The sequence below is a fragment of the Manis pentadactyla genome, chromosome 9, assembly GCF_030020395.1.
Source record: "Manis pentadactyla isolate mManPen7 chromosome 9, mManPen7.hap1, whole genome shotgun sequence".
Classification (NCBI taxonomy): Eukaryota; Metazoa; Chordata; class Mammalia; order Pholidota; family Manidae; genus Manis; species Manis pentadactyla.
This window is the reverse complement of record NC_080027.1, coordinates 73981669-73996806: the sequence shown is the minus strand read 5'-3', so window position 1 is coordinate 73996806 and position 15138 is coordinate 73981669. Positions and strand designations below refer to the sequence as shown.

The 15138-nt window shown below is 46.0% G+C and overlaps 1 protein-coding gene across 2 annotated transcripts in view; it reads right to left on the bottom strand.

Annotated features, from left to right (window-relative positions):
• Nucleotides 1-1320: 1320 nt before the first annotated feature.
• KIAA1549L (KIAA1549 like) overlaps nucleotides 1321-15138 on the bottom strand; it is a 280028-nt gene continuing 266210 nt past the window's right edge. For both annotated transcript variants that reach the window (XM_036891807.2, XM_036891810.2), the window contains exons 18-21: nucleotides 13227-13324; nucleotides 10683-10831; nucleotides 9375-9526; nucleotides 1321-4490 (exon numbers count right to left, since the gene is read on the bottom strand). In XM_036891807.2, coding sequence (XP_036747702.2) covers nucleotides 4209-4490; nucleotides 9375-9526; nucleotides 10683-10831; nucleotides 13227-13324 — 681 coding nt within the window. In that variant the 3' untranslated portion in view covers nucleotides 1321-4208. The remainder of the gene's footprint in view (nucleotides 4491-9374; nucleotides 9527-10682; nucleotides 10832-13226; nucleotides 13325-15138) is intronic.

Below are 15138 nucleotides of genomic sequence, written 5' to 3'. Positions count from 1 at the left end.
CTTCCCCACATGGGAGCTGCGTATTCTTTCTGTGAAACGGACCCGTGCTCTCTCAGTCAACCCCTCCACCTGAGCAACTGTGAGTGGGTTTCTAGTCCTTGCAAAGTTCCTTGACTAGAATACCTCCTCCAAAGTTGTACTAAATGGCAGAATTTAATTTCTAACACTTGGACCAGACTCAGTCACTGCTCCAAGCTAAATTACTAGCTTTTCCTAAGAGTGTTTGGCTATATTTTGTAAAAGCAACATCCAAATTCTTTTGTGGTGTGTGGTAGAAGGAATAGATTAAATATTCTGTTCTCAAACTTTTAAAGTAATATCTTTTTTTTCATTAAACATTGAATGCCTGTTATGTAGAAAAAAAAGGTTATTTACAAATAATTTAAAATTAAAGTATTTAAAACATTTAAATCTTTTGATCCATTTCTCCAATTTCTGCCCACTAGAGAAGCATCTCTTTCAGTCAGGTATTTAAATTCCTCTCCTCCTCCATCTGCACTCTCAGAATTTTTTTTGAAATTATAAATCTAACAATTTCCTACCCATTCTGTTCAGAAATTACATGCCCTTCTTAAATAAATGAATTTTTAAATTAACAAATGTATAGTACAACTTCTCCCAGAACAAGAGAACTGACTCTTATATAGTCCACTCTATTGTAGCTCAGGTGACCACAACAAAGTACACAGATTGGGTGGCTTACTAGCAACACAAATTTATTTCTCAAAGCTCAAGAGGCCGGCAGTGAGGAGCAGGGGCCGGCAGGGCTGGGCTCCAGTGGGAGTTCTCCAATCTGCGTTGCAAACTGTCAACTTCTTAGTGGGTCCTCACAGGCAGAAAAAACAGGAACGCTCTCTGGGGGCCCCTTTTCAGAGGGCACGAATCCCGCTCATGGAGGCTCCACCACATGACCTAATTACTCCATAAAGGCCCCACCTCCTCATACCATCATAGTGGGGGTTAGGATTTCCAAATACGGACTGGGGGATGCAACATTCAATCTGTAACACACCCTGAAAGCAGCACCTTCCTGATAGCTAACAACTACCATCTCAGATCATAGGCACCAGGGCACGAGTAGGTTTGTGTGTTTCTGCACCACAGGATTACCTCCCCTAATGCAGAACGTGGCATCTGCTACCTCACAGTGACAAGCTGCCACGGCCTCGCTGCCTGCCTGTTTGGGTCCGTGGCACTGATAGACAACCCCTGCAGTCTGGAGCAGCAGTGGAGAGCACCATTTCCTGGATGGCACTCTCTGGAAAAAGGCCAAATGCATTTCTTTTCACAAATGTGGAAAACTCACACCAAAACTAGTTTTGAAAAATGTTTATTATGCCACAAATGCATTGTTCTCTATACACTTTATCTGGTGTTCTTTACATATGCAATCATCTTTTCCTTCACAAGAACATAAAGAGTCCCTCATAAGACCCTTGTCTACTTTTTAAACTTCCTAGCATAGTTCAAGAAATGCATCGCAGACAAGTGTGCAGGCAACATGGTGAAATGGAAAGCAAGTTGAATCATGGATCCACAGGCTTGGGCTGGAATCCTTGAGCAGGTTGCTCCATTTCTCTGACTTCTGCTTCCTTTTTCAAGGTCACCAAGGTCCTTTGTGACTTCTTCAACTCTCTCGAGGGTCATGAGGAACACAGAGCCTCTGGGCTCCTGTGGAACTCTATTTTCACTTTCCTGGGGGCACTTTTATCGTCTGCCTTAGAGTCAGCTGTCCAGATCTCTGTCACCTCCATGAGGTCTCTTCAGAGAAGGGACCACATCTTAGTCACAGAAAACAAACAATGCGGCAACTCTCCGGTGGTGGGAGAACTTGAACAGACTGATTTCTTTTGGACTTAAGGTTTTCCTCCCCTATACTCTTCTTAAACCTGTGGTGTCTAGTTGAAGAGCATATCTGATGTAGCATGCTATATTTTTAGTCATTCCTGTTGACTAACTCAATATTTGGTGGGGTTCTGCAAAGACAGCGATGAGTGGTTTCTCCATCCCCTTAGCCAGCTGGAGCCGCACTGCTGCAAACTATAGGCTCATCCTCTGTGTGTCACTGGGATATCCAAAGGTCAGACACTGTCTTTGAAGCATGTGCATATATTTGAGTTACACTAAGGTCTTGAGACTTCATTTTCACATACAGTATTTCCAGGCATTTACCAAGTAGACAAAGTACTGGGTTGATATCATTGTACTGATGAAATATTCATAGTGTCGATAAGGCGGGGCAATGTAGCTGACTTTATCAGACTCATACCATTTGCATGAAAAGGCTGAGTTTCTTTGGCTCTTTGTTCATTCAAGTGCACTGAATACCTAGTTGGATAGACTTCGGCATTGTGTTAATCTGTCAATAAAATCTCCCACTGTCCACAGTGTTTTACAAGCTGATTTAGGTTTTGGACTACTACAACTGGCCATTGGTAGAAATATACCATATATACACATGGAAATTACAAAAATACATTTTATTTATAGCTGATTTTTTTTTTAAGTAACAAAAAGCTAACACTATGAAAGATCAATCAGCATACCAAAAGGACACTACCTAATATCATCCAAACAAGAGACTTATTTGGGGATTCCATGACACAACATCTCTGGAACTTTCCAGAGAGGGCAATTTGCCATTGGGAAATAAAAACAGCTTCTTTGAAAAGTCTGTGCTTTGACAGTTTGAATCTCCCACTCTAATCAGTTCCGCTCCTACTCTTCTATCAACTTTTACATTTCCCCCTTCTCTCGGTAAAGACCAAAGAAACTCATGAGGAGAATGGAAAGATAGGCTCAGAAGGGAATGGATACAGCTGAAGCTCGATGGATCACAGGTTAAGGCAGGACAGGACTACATTCTCCAGCACGCCCCAAGTAAGCCCCCAGCATCACGCACAGCTCCCGAAGTCGGCGAGGGAACCACAGTGCCCCCTCCCCCAGGGCCACCTCAGGTTAGTGGCTGTTTTGCTTTTGTGTTGACAGCAGCCGGGTCTCAGGGCTGTGAGGCAGTGTCTACCCAGAGCTCTGGAGGCTGACTCACCATGCCAGGGAGGGTGGTTTCAACATCAGGCCACGAGGTCAGCAGCCCTGCCATTTTGCCGAATGTCCTCTGAGTCCATTAACTATAAGGGGTAGGGGATGGGGAGGGGACTGGCTAACTCCACACACTTTTTAAAACGTTATTTACATTTAAACATAAGTTTCTATAAACAGAGGCTGCAGCCTGGGGAGACTGTGGGTCCACTATTCCTGCTTCTAACAGGCACTGATTACTATTTCCCTTCATATCACTCAGCAGTACATGCTGGACACCATGTGGAAGAGAGAGAGATTTTCTTGTAAAAGTCAATGTATCTATTATCCCCAGAAAGAGAGAGGCTTCATTCCTAAGCCACCTTCTCAGCACAGGAGAAAGAAAAAACTCCACAAATAACTAGTTTTCTTTTGTAGGCTCCTAAAAGCTCTTAGTACCGATTCTTTTTCAGTTAGATCCCAACTTGCAGGGTGTTCTATTTCCCAAATGACAACACCTTTCAAAAACCTGTCAATACAAATCCACCATCCCGTCTCATCATCTCTCTTCTGTGGGATTTGTTTAACTATGGGCAGAATAAGAGAGTCAGGACTATTTATAGGTGTATTCATTGACAGTACTGATTTTTATCCAATTCATTTGACTTTGAATATGACTTAAAAGAAAAGGATTCAAGTTTCTTGGCTGGAGTCAGTACCTCCCTTAAGAGGGGAAGTGATTCTAAAGATTACAGTCCTAGCTGAATGAGAGAGAATATAGTTTGGTGCTTAATCCCACACCTGCCATGCCTTTAACACAGAAACAGAGTTAACATGCAGAGGTCACCGAAGGCAGAGCCATATTCTCCCCTTCCAGTAATTTATTAAAATGTGGCATTGGACAGAATCTGTAGATTAGCTAGTATCTCTCGTGACTAGGCTCCAAAGGGAAATACACCCACAGTTCAAACATCTGCCTTAACAGAAGAGCAAACATAAGGTCCCACTTCTTGACATACTCAGTTGAATAAGCTGAGATCCAGTTGTTAAAGAGTTTCCCTGAAACGCCACTGTTTACCTTTTCAGACAGAGTGAGAAAGGCTCGTGTACTGTCTCAAGTCTTAACACGTTACGCTGAAGGAATCTGAAGACTATTTCCTCAGAGCTGGAAAGTCCCACAGAGCTGGACATTAGACCTGGAACTCAAACATGTCCGTCTGTTTCTTGGCCAGCTTGGCCACCTCTTCCCGGATGGCCTTCACGAGGGCTGCTGTGGAGATGTTGGTCAGGGGCGTGTCAGATGGGTCATTCTCTGCCAGACTTTGCTGGGAAGCTGCCGCAGAGGGCACCGGGGCCTGCTCCAAGCTGGGGTGCATGCCTCCTGGCTGGCTGTACTGGCGAGGAAGCCTGGAGGGAGAGTTCTGCTGATAACGTGACCGGGGGTAAGCCTCGATGTACCCTGGGAGAGGGATCTGAAGAGGACGTTAAGGGAGGAGAGAAGGGCCTGGAATTAGGAAGAGGATCAAGTCATAGGACAGGCAGGATGCTGGAAGCAGGAGGGGACTGAAGACAAGGACAGAGATTCAGAAGGAAATGGAGGCTACATGCCAATGTACCGATACAAAACCTAGAGTCAGTTTGTTAAGAAAACAGGTGATTTGATTTCACTGGATATACTGGTTGGATGAGTTAAATATGTGTTTTAAACCTTGCTGAAAATAGCTGTAACATCTCTGAGTCTATACCTGAATCTACTCAGCTGCCTTTTTAATACAAGCCCAGCCCAGCAAACAGAAGTGTTGTTCTTAATGGACCTCAAGGACTCAGGGATTTATTATTGGTGCTAATGGCAAAGGAGCCTAGTAGTAAGGGCTTTCCACATATGATCTCATTTAATTCGCAAAGCAACAAGTTAGGAGATAAGTATTGTTATACTTATTTTATAGAAAAGGAAACTGAAGCAGAAAGTGCCACACTCTACGGTGACACAGCTAACAAGCTGGTGAGGAGGTCTGTCCGGCTCCAGGGGCTGGGAGATAGTCACTGCACCGCAATGTGTTGGATCTGGGATATGATCTTGGTTTCCTGAAAAATCTTTCTCTTTTCATTGAAAGTGGGAGACACACAGTTCTGTGCTTCAGTATATGTACATTTCTAGTAATAAAGGACAGGCCAGTGATTTGGAATTCAGGATTGACTTTCCCAAAGGAAACAGTGCCACACATGGGGATGCTGTTTTAGGGTAATCCACAGAGGTCTTTACATCCCCCAGGGTCAGCTGATCCCTGCCCTGAGTACCCGTGGATGGCATACGCACAGTGTGCTATGGGGCATGGGACACGTATGGGGAGTCAGGCAGTGTTCAGGGAGTTTAGCTGAGTCTGAAGGTGACAGGCTGTTGTCAGGAGGCCAGGTTGTGCGTTCGTGTGGGGAAGTATTTCAGGCAGAGGGAAAAGCAAATGCAAAGGCCTAGGTATGCCTAGACAATGGTACACTCAGGGAGGTTGGGGAGTTCCATCTGACCAGAGAGGGTGTGTAGGATGTGGGAGGAGCTCAGGAAAGACAGACTGGCTAGGCCAGATCAGAAAGCCACTGAATGTCAGGCTGCAATTTTCTATGGCACACTTCTGAGGAGCATAGCATGTTCCCCTTCTTTACAGAGATGCTCATCGTGGCCTTGGTGAGGATGGAGTGGGACGGGGCTGGGTGATGATTCAGAAATTCTGGGTGAGTGAATGTATAGTAGGAAAGCAGCTCCCCTCCACTTCCTGCCAAGTGTTCTGACAACCCCTCCTGAGGAGGCAGGTTTCTGAAATGCATGCCTGACACCTGGCCTGGGAGGCACAATGGGTGTCAGAGGAAGGGCCTGTAGTTTAGGAAGGACACTGGAGAGGAACCCACTGGGGGTTGGGAGGAGACAAGTTCTTAGGCCCCTTCAATGGACAGGGTGAGAGCTGGTGACAACTTGAGTGAGGGAGGTAGTGGGATGGATGTCCCAATGTTTGGGGCTTTCATTTCCCCACAAGACCTGGAAAAGAAAGACAAAGTGGTAGATAGGTGCTACTGGCAGGTCTTTCTACACAAGGGCTGGCATATTTCACTTGCAGCTTGGACAAAAACCAGAGTCGGACTTTCTGAGTCCTTGGGCCAAAAGCTGGGAATGCACAGGTGACTGGGAGTCATGGAGAGCAAGGCCAGGACATGGGACCTGCACATGGCCTCAGCTCAACCTTCCTTCCTCCAGCAGTCCTTCCCCTGCCCATGTTAATCTCCCTGTGATGCTTCCATGCAATTTCCTAGCATAACAGTCATCACCCCTGATGGCATCGCCTGTCTCAGGCTGTCGACTGTGAGGGCAGACCTGTGACTCATTTGCTTACTGCTGTGCTCCGGTGCCTGGGACTATGCATGACACACAGTAGGGGATCTCTCAGAACCCGGGGTCTGAGGAGCACAGTTTGAAAATCGTTAAAGGATGGCCAGCTGGCACCTTAGGTTTGTGAAGGAAGCTGCCACATCCTTTTTCCCTGCATATCAAGTTCAGCCGGAGCTCAGAGTCTGCGTCCAATTTGTGAAACCGCAGCTGAGACAGGCAAGGGATATCTGATTCCCACTGGAACCATCTCAGAAGCAGGGAAGATGAGGAGATGAGAAATTCTTCCTCCCTTAGAGTAGGTGTGAGGCAGAGCCTTCACATTTTGCCAGCCAAAATTCAGGGCTGGCAAACCCCACTCCTTTCCTCGTCAGTGCCTGTGGCGGGCGTCACTTCCTGAGTGCAGCACACTTTCCTGCTGAGCCTGGAAGGCCCCCTTCAGCCCTTCTCCATCCAGCATGAAACCTATGTGCGAAGCCTATTTGTCAACCCCAGTCCAGGTGATTTTATCCTAACCAGCTCCTTACATCTGGATACCTGGGCTCAAGGACAGGCATGCAATGATGGTGGGGTTTTTTCCATCTTGCATGGATATGAAGGGGGCACATTATCCCCAACCCAATTTCTCAAGCTGGCAAATGGACCCTCTGAACTTCCTGCACTGTCTTTCACATGTGATAAACCACCTGCCCTCCTGGGAGTATTTCTGCTGCTGGGCTTCACACATGGGCACACTGTCCCGCTCAATGGCAGCGGGTATTTGGGCTCCAGCAAGGACCCATTCCAGCTGCAGCAATTGTCTTCTCCTTAAAACCAATGAATGGGAAACTAGCTCTGCCAACACCGAGTGGAATGAGCCCAGAATGATTGAGTCATCCTGTCAGGAAGGTTAGGTTTTGATTGACGAGGTTGCTTTTTCTTCATCTTTACCACAATATGAACCCGGAGGCATCCAGATGTTGCCATAAGCCTGGAAAAGTTATCATCCATAAGTGTTTTGAGGGCAAAGGCTAAGGTTTTGGGAAATGCTTCTGTTGCCTCCTGCAGAGCACCCTGTGGAACTCTGCACACACAGGGTGAGCCAGCAAAGCTGCAGGGTTACTGCCTAATTAACACAAGTTAAGTATAATCTGCTTTCTGAGAAGTACACACTATGTTTAGGCTGTAAGTTGATTATGGAGTCAAATAAGCTCTGAACTGATAACTCTTACCCAGTGATTTCAGCTGTTTAGACTGGCTGAGCATGACAAAGGAAGCAAAAAAAGGCCCACAAACAACCAAAATAGATGCCATGAAGTCCCACATTAAGATCTGTAGACTTGACAGTAGGGAATCCTTCCAGTTACTCTCTTAGAGCTTATTTACTTCAACTGTACAAACAACTCCAATGAGCTAGACATGCCTCATTTGCAGATTATAGCATGCTAGGAAAAGCATATTTAATAGTACATATGCTGTGTGTCTCTGGAAGTGGGGACATTGACAGAAAAATAAGGTGATAGCTGGGAGCAAGTTCAGAGAAAGAAACACCATATTGAACCTTGTAATAACTCCAAAAATTATAGTGGTTTGGAGATGTTTGACATTGGGGCAATAATCCTACAAACCTTCAGAGTCCATCTTACAAATGTCATTTTAGTGTAGTGAGGAATAATGATGATGCTGAATCATTTGTTGAAGGCAAATTAAATTATGTTCCTCTTTAAAAGAGGGGGGAAGGATATAATTCATTCTAGAATTTTTAAAATGTAAGATGACACATATTTTTAAGTATTTTGGAAATTAAAGGGATAAGCTTTGCCCATCAGGAAAGTTAATACTCGTAGGGTAGCTTTAGCCTTGATGATGCCATTTAGATGTGGCATCATTGCCATAAGACACCAGTGCTGAGGCTGAGTTGAACCTGTAGGGATAGCAAGTATGAATCCCAGGGATTTGGACAGAGAGAAAAGATGACCCAGGCCTTGGGCCCCAATGTGTTTCCTAAATCTAGGATGTATTTCAAATGCTGAGAGCAAACCATAAAATGACATCTGGTATCAGGAGGCCCTCAGGTTCAGCCTGGGGCAGTAGCCTGCCTTTCTTATCTGTGATGGATGATCTCACGCAGGGATTGAGACCGAACTCTAGAGGCCATCATTGTGCTATTTTTGTCAGCTTGTTTGTGTTTTTTAATTTTTAATTATTTCACTTAGCAGCCCTAAGCGACTCAGAAGCATGTTCCAGTGTGAATATCCCGGCTCAGCTGGTTGCTGCCCCTCTTTGGTCCAGGCTGGGCCAGGGCCACTGTACCATGTGCTCCTGCTTGTAATGAAGGAAGAAACCAGGGGATCATGACAGATAGTCCTTGGCTACAAGTTCACACAGAAAGCCTTAGGATCTCTGGGCAAAGAAATTCAGTCTTGGGTTTCTAATACTTCATCTTCTGAAATCTAATCAAACATTTTTATTGAACTTTAAAGCTAAAAGGAATACATTTAATAAAAGCTTTAGAGCCCAACAGATCCAGGTTTGAATTATGGTGTTTGCACCTGACTAAATCTGGGTGGCTTTGGACAAGTCATGTCAGCTGAGTAGGCCTCAGTTTCCTCATCCACAAAATGGGATGCATCATGGGAACAAAAATACCTATCTGACAGGACTGTTGTGATAATTAAATAAGAAAATATAAATAAATAGAATATGTAACATGGTGTCTGACATATAAAAAATACTAAAAAAATGGTTATTATTACAAAAATTTATTTGGTTTAAGTCACCCTGCTGAAAGAGGTGGAACATGAACCAGAAGGCAGGTTCAAGTTCCTCTGTCAAAAGACATCCCACCTTATGAGCGAGTGTCTCCTCTGAAATGGCTGATGTTTGCCACCTGGTTGGTGGGAGGGGTCTGAGATAATAAAACACTCCTCTCAATCTCTCGTCCATTTTCTCCCTGAAGTGTGTCAAGCAGGTAAAGTTGTGAGGGAATCAGCAAGGGTCTCACCGAATCAGCCCACTGGCTCGGGAGCTCATTCTCTCCTGCATAGGACATCCAGGCCTGGTTTCTGTAGGATGAGGGAGGCGTTGGGATGAAGTAGCCTGTGAAGCCTGGTCTGTTAGCAGCTGGGATGGCGAACACTGCTGGCACTGTATTACCTGGCAGGGAGGAGATGGACAGGGGAGATTAGGCCAGCACCCTGCCCAACGGACTGGTATTTTGCACAAACTGTGGGAAGCTGGGAAACAGGAGAGGACTCGGGCACTGGGGAATGGGGTGATGAGGGACAACAGATCCCCACCTGCAGCCCCAGTCCTGCCCACGTGCTCCGTACAGGAGGCATATCATCTGCCTCGCTTTCTAGAGAAGTGATGGCTCACCAGCCCTTGCTGAGCTCTTACCAACTCCCCCATCCCCATCCCAACTCCTCTGACCTGTTGGCAAGAGAATAAGAAACTTTAGTGTCCAGATGCTTTCCCCTCAGGAGGATGGGTATTTTTAAGCAGCCAAGAAAAGGAACCAGAAGGAATGGAATCTATATAAGTGGAATTTTTGGACACAGTGCTTTAATAAGTGCTGACAGCTGGGGGCTTGCAGTTTGAGCTTAACAGGTACGATTTGAATGAACTAAAAAATCCAGTTAGAGCATGGGCAAACCTCAATGTTCATTTCAGCACCGTTTGTAATAGCAAAAAACTGGAAACAACCAACACTTAGTCCCTCACCAGGGGAAAGGATAGATTTGGTATCATATCATAGATATCAAAGGGCAGCTTAAAGGAACGAACTTGGTCTGTAATTATGGGGCAACCTGGAGAAATACTAAAAACAATGTTGAGTCAAGAAAACAAATTGTGAAAGGAAATGCTTAGCTTGACATCACTTATGTAAATTTAAAATCTATACAGAATTAATATACGCTGTTGTATGTACCTACATATGCAGCAAAAAGTTACCACCACGACTTAAGGACCGTGATTATCTCTGGGGAGAGGGGTAATAAGATAGGGGTGGAGAGTTGCATCTGTAATGCTTTGACAATATATAAATAAAAAAGAAACCCCCGACGTCCTGCAATATGTTAACATATACTCTGACTGTAACATATCTTAGTATTTCATCACATTTCAGATCTTTTTTAAGAAATAAAAGCAGTTGCTCTTCTCCACAGGGCTGCTGAAGTAAAGAGGGGATCCAGCAGTAGGGTTGCTTTGATTGCTGAGCAGGGCAGGGAGAAGGGGGAGTTCGTTTTCGTGGGCGGGGAAGGGCCAATAGCACAGCGCAGGGGCTGGGACCGGATCCTTCCTTGCCCACCTGAGTAATTTAAAGCCGACTGGTCCAACTGCGCCACGGCCACGGGGCCCCTGGACACCTGCGCGAAGGAGGCGCTGTCGTGCAGCTGGGCCGGCTCGGGCCCTGCGGACTCGGCCATCCTGGTCTTGCTGCCGACGTCCGAGGTGGACCTGGGCGGGGCAGAGGGGCTGCGTCAGCCGCTTCCCGGGCCGCGGCCGGCCGGGCCCAGAGCGGGGGTCCGGCGGCGGCCACCTCTGCGACCCGCCTGTGGGAGCCCCAGGGGCCTCCAAACCGCAGGAGGGTGGGACCAGGCCCCCCGGCCCCGGTCCCGCCTGGATTTGCCCCAAAATAACAAAGGAGGCCGACACGCCCAGACTTGTGGTGGCCGCGGTGGTGGCCTGAGCTGGAGTCATTTTTAGAAACTCAAGGCAAGTGCACCCCTGAGAGTGGCTCTTGTGTCTCTGGGGAGTAGAACACTTAATTTCCACATAAAAATAAGCCAAGCAATTAGCGCTGGATAGTAGCTGGGGAAGGTCGACCTGGGATATGGTGACATCATCGGTAGCCAATGAGAAGGCTCCGTCTGGAGTGCGCAGTCGCCCCCCTCCTGAAACGGGACCGGAGACCCGGGAGGGCTGCGCGGCCCACGTTCCCTGTTTCTATGGCAGGAAGCAAGCAGCCCAAGGCTGTGGGAAGCTCTGGCTGCTCCCGGGGGCAGGAGCCCAACACTTTCTACGCATTATGAATGAGAGAACTTTTTTTTTTTTTGGTGCCACAGGCAAGAAGCCGGCCCATTTAGCACATCATATTTCCACTTAGTGCTCAAAAAGCCATTTTAGAAGAGGGTAGACTGGGCCCTCCCCCTGCTATAAAGGGTACGTTAGCCAGTCTGTCTTCTCTCACAGAGAGACTTCAGGCTCTCCTAAAATTAAAATCGAAGGAGGCAGAGGCAGCCACAGCAGGTGGCAGACTGCCAACTTAGCCACCCTCTGGGTGGGCAGAACAGAGCCACAGCAAGGAAGCAGGTGGGGAGGCAGAGGGCTGGGTTCGAGCTACCTCCTCTCTCTGAGCCTCAGTTTCCTCCTCTGTAAAATGAAAGGAGTGGATGATCTCATCTCAAAGACTTGTTCTAATCCCAGGCTTATAAGGAGGCCAGTGACCTGTTACATGGTGAGGGTGGCAGACAGTGTGGAAGAACATGGGAGGAGGCTGGTGGTTGAGAGAAGAAATAAGAAATATTGCTGTTCTTCTGCAGACCTACCACAAATGCCTCATGCGAAGCTGCTCCCATCCAGAACCCGCAGGAGTAACTGAGAAGCCCCCTACTATCCCCAGGGAGGGTTAACACAGAAGCTGTGCTGTGCGCATACCTCTCAGGGCAGGCGCTGGAGCTCAGCGTCTAGGGTCTCCCTTTCTTAGTCCTTCCCTCCCGCTCCCGCCTGCTCACTACCACAGCCCTGGCTTCCTACATGCTGTTCCAGGCATCTGCTACTCATTTAGAAAATCCTTCCCTGGAAAATTCTTGGGTTCTCCATACATTCAGTTCCCCTTGAGGAATCCCAGCGGAATTCCAGAGCCTTTGAGATCATGTAGACCCTTGCCTGCATTTCACAGATAAGGAAACAGGCCACTCAGTTGGGGCAACTTGCCAGGAGTTACTCAGCAGGCTACTGGCAGGTCAGGATGGAGCCTTGGTCTGCTGCTTCCCACCCCATCAGCTCAACTGGGGTCAAGAGGTAGTATCTACACACAGTTTGGCATTCTAAACCGTGGAAAGGAGGGCAAGGTCGTTTCTGAGGGAAACTCATTTTTCTTCACCATTTTCACAAAGTCCAGACCTGTGGTCCACAGACAGGGCGTGACCAGCATATTTCAGAGAGGCTAGGGTGGGGGACCCCCGGCTGCAGCTTGTAGGTACCACAGGGCCCAGAGCTTTCTCCCAGCCTTGGACATGATGAAATTCTGACCTCTCCTAGGGCTCATGGCTTTTGTGTTTTTTGTCTGTTTTTATTTAAGACTTGTATATCTCTTTATAAGCTCTATATCATGTTAGAGCAAAGAGTGTGCTGAATGTGTATGTCACAATCAATATACCTGAGTTCCTGGGCTTTCAGCCTCCCCATTTTGGAAGCTAACAGAGTCAGGGCTGAGACCTACTGCTACCTGGCCTCTTGGACACCCTCCCTAAATAACAAAGGGACTTCAGTGTGCACACACATGGCAGGAAGTGCCCAGATTTGAGGCAGCTATGGTGGCCCAAGCTGGAGTAAGTTTTAGAAGTTCAGGGTCAGGGTATAGGGCTTTCAGGGTGTGGAGCAGTGAACCTTGGGTTTCTTCAATTGTGGGTTCTATAGGACTTCCTATTTAAAATAAGAAAGTTAACCCTCTGTGGGCCCCCCCAACCACTTCCTTCATGGTACCTCGGGGTGCCCCAGGCACATGGTTGTCTATACAGGTGATGTACCCTGAATGTGGCTGGGCATGAAGGAAATCTGCCTGGTTGGTGTAAGTGGGACCAAATCCTTTCCAAATATTGCAAACAAGGCTGAGCAAGGAATGTGTTACCGCCTGAGAGAAGCAACAGCCACAGGGCCCGTCCGGGGAGGTACAGGTGGAGGGGGAGAGCCTGTGACCATTTCAGGAAGCTGGGAGAACCTGTAGGCCTGTAAAAGAGACAAGCAAATAGAGGGAGGTTTGTTAAAACCCAGTGTCAATCAGCACACATATTCTTCTTATTTAAAAGGGAAACAAACTCCCAAGAGTTGGACTTTGCCTCCTTCCTCAGACTGTTCCTTAGATCTTCCTTAACATGTTCCCAGCCCCTCTTCTATCTTATCTCCCATCACTCTGCCCTTTGCTTGGGCCGCTGAAGACACAAAGTCCTTCAACTGTCCTTAGAGCCTGCCAAGTTCTGTCCCGCCTCGGGGCTCTTGTGCATCATAGTGCTGTTTCTCTGGGGGATGATTGTCCCAATTCTTCCCAGACCACCTTCCTTCATTTCATTCATCCAATCCCATGTTCCTCTAGGGCCCCATTTAATCTATCCCCATGTTATGCTTTATTTTTTGTCATAGCAACTGCCATTCTCTGGTGTTATATTGTTGCTTGTTTATTTGTTATCTTCCACCAACTAGACTCTAAGGAGGGCAGCAGCTTTATTGTGAGCTATGTCTTCCTGCCTTGAATGGTGGCTGGTGTATCATGGATGATCAATAAATATTAGATGAATGAATCAATGATTACATTTTACTTTCTCACTTATGGAAAAGAGGTTTAATGGGGGAAAGCAATGGGTTTGGAGTCAGGAGGTCTGGGTAAAGGTCCTGGTTTGCTGATGAATAGATTTTATGTCCAAAAGAAAGTCAGGTGACCTCTTTGGGCCTCAGTATCTTCTTCTGAAATGGAGACAAGGATGCCCTGCTCAGAGGGATGCTAAGAAGATCAGGCAGGTCAGTGTATGTGTAAGTATGTGCACTCTATAAAGCACTATTCAAAGGTAAAGTATTGAAACTTTATAAAAGTACAGACTTTAATCAGCACATGGGGGGATAAAAAAAATTTAGCAGATTTGAAAAAGAACAAATACAACTTTTAGAGATGACATGTAATTACTGAACTAAAATTGTCAACATAGGGGAAATGACTAATGGATTTTTCACAGATGAAGAGAGAATTAATAAACTAGAAAATAGAACTGAAGAAATTACAAGAATGAAGCACAAAGGAGACAGAAGGAGACAAGGAGATAAAAAATATAAAAAGGAAGTAAAAAAAAAGGAGGACACAGTAGAAGGTCTAACATGCAGCTAATCAAAATCCCAATGGGAAAGTTGGAGAAAGGAGGAGAGGTAATATTTGAAGAAGCAATGACTAAGAATTTTCCAGAATAGATAAAACTCAATAAATTAATAAGCTCAGGAAGTATCCTAAGCAGAATAAATATATCCTAATCAGATAAATAAAATAAAACACACACCTAGATACACTGTAATGAAATGGTAGAATACTAAAGACAAACAGAAGATCTTAAAAGCAGCCAGAGAAAAAAGGCATATCACTTATAAAGGGATGATATTTAGACTGACAGGTGAATTCTCAACAGCTCCCAGAGGAACATGGCATACAAAGTGCTCAAAGAAAATAACTGTCAATCTAGAAGTGGATCAGCAACTTTCCAGAAAAAGAGTGAAATAAAACATTTACCCAGAGCTAGAGGTACTGAATGAGTCAACATGGAAAGTAACATTACCATGCTGCATTTCCATTTTTTGAGCATTAGTAAACTATTATATGCTAAGGTAGTATTCAGTGAACCAAAATCTTAAGTTCCACTAGATCCTAAGTTCCTTGGGGCTCAGCAACCATGTCTATCTCATCTTTCTACCTTATAAGGCAAAATGCTTTGAACTTAATAGTGCTAAGTAACTATTTGCCAAATGGATAATGAGTGACCCAGGAGTCAGAATACTCAGCTTCT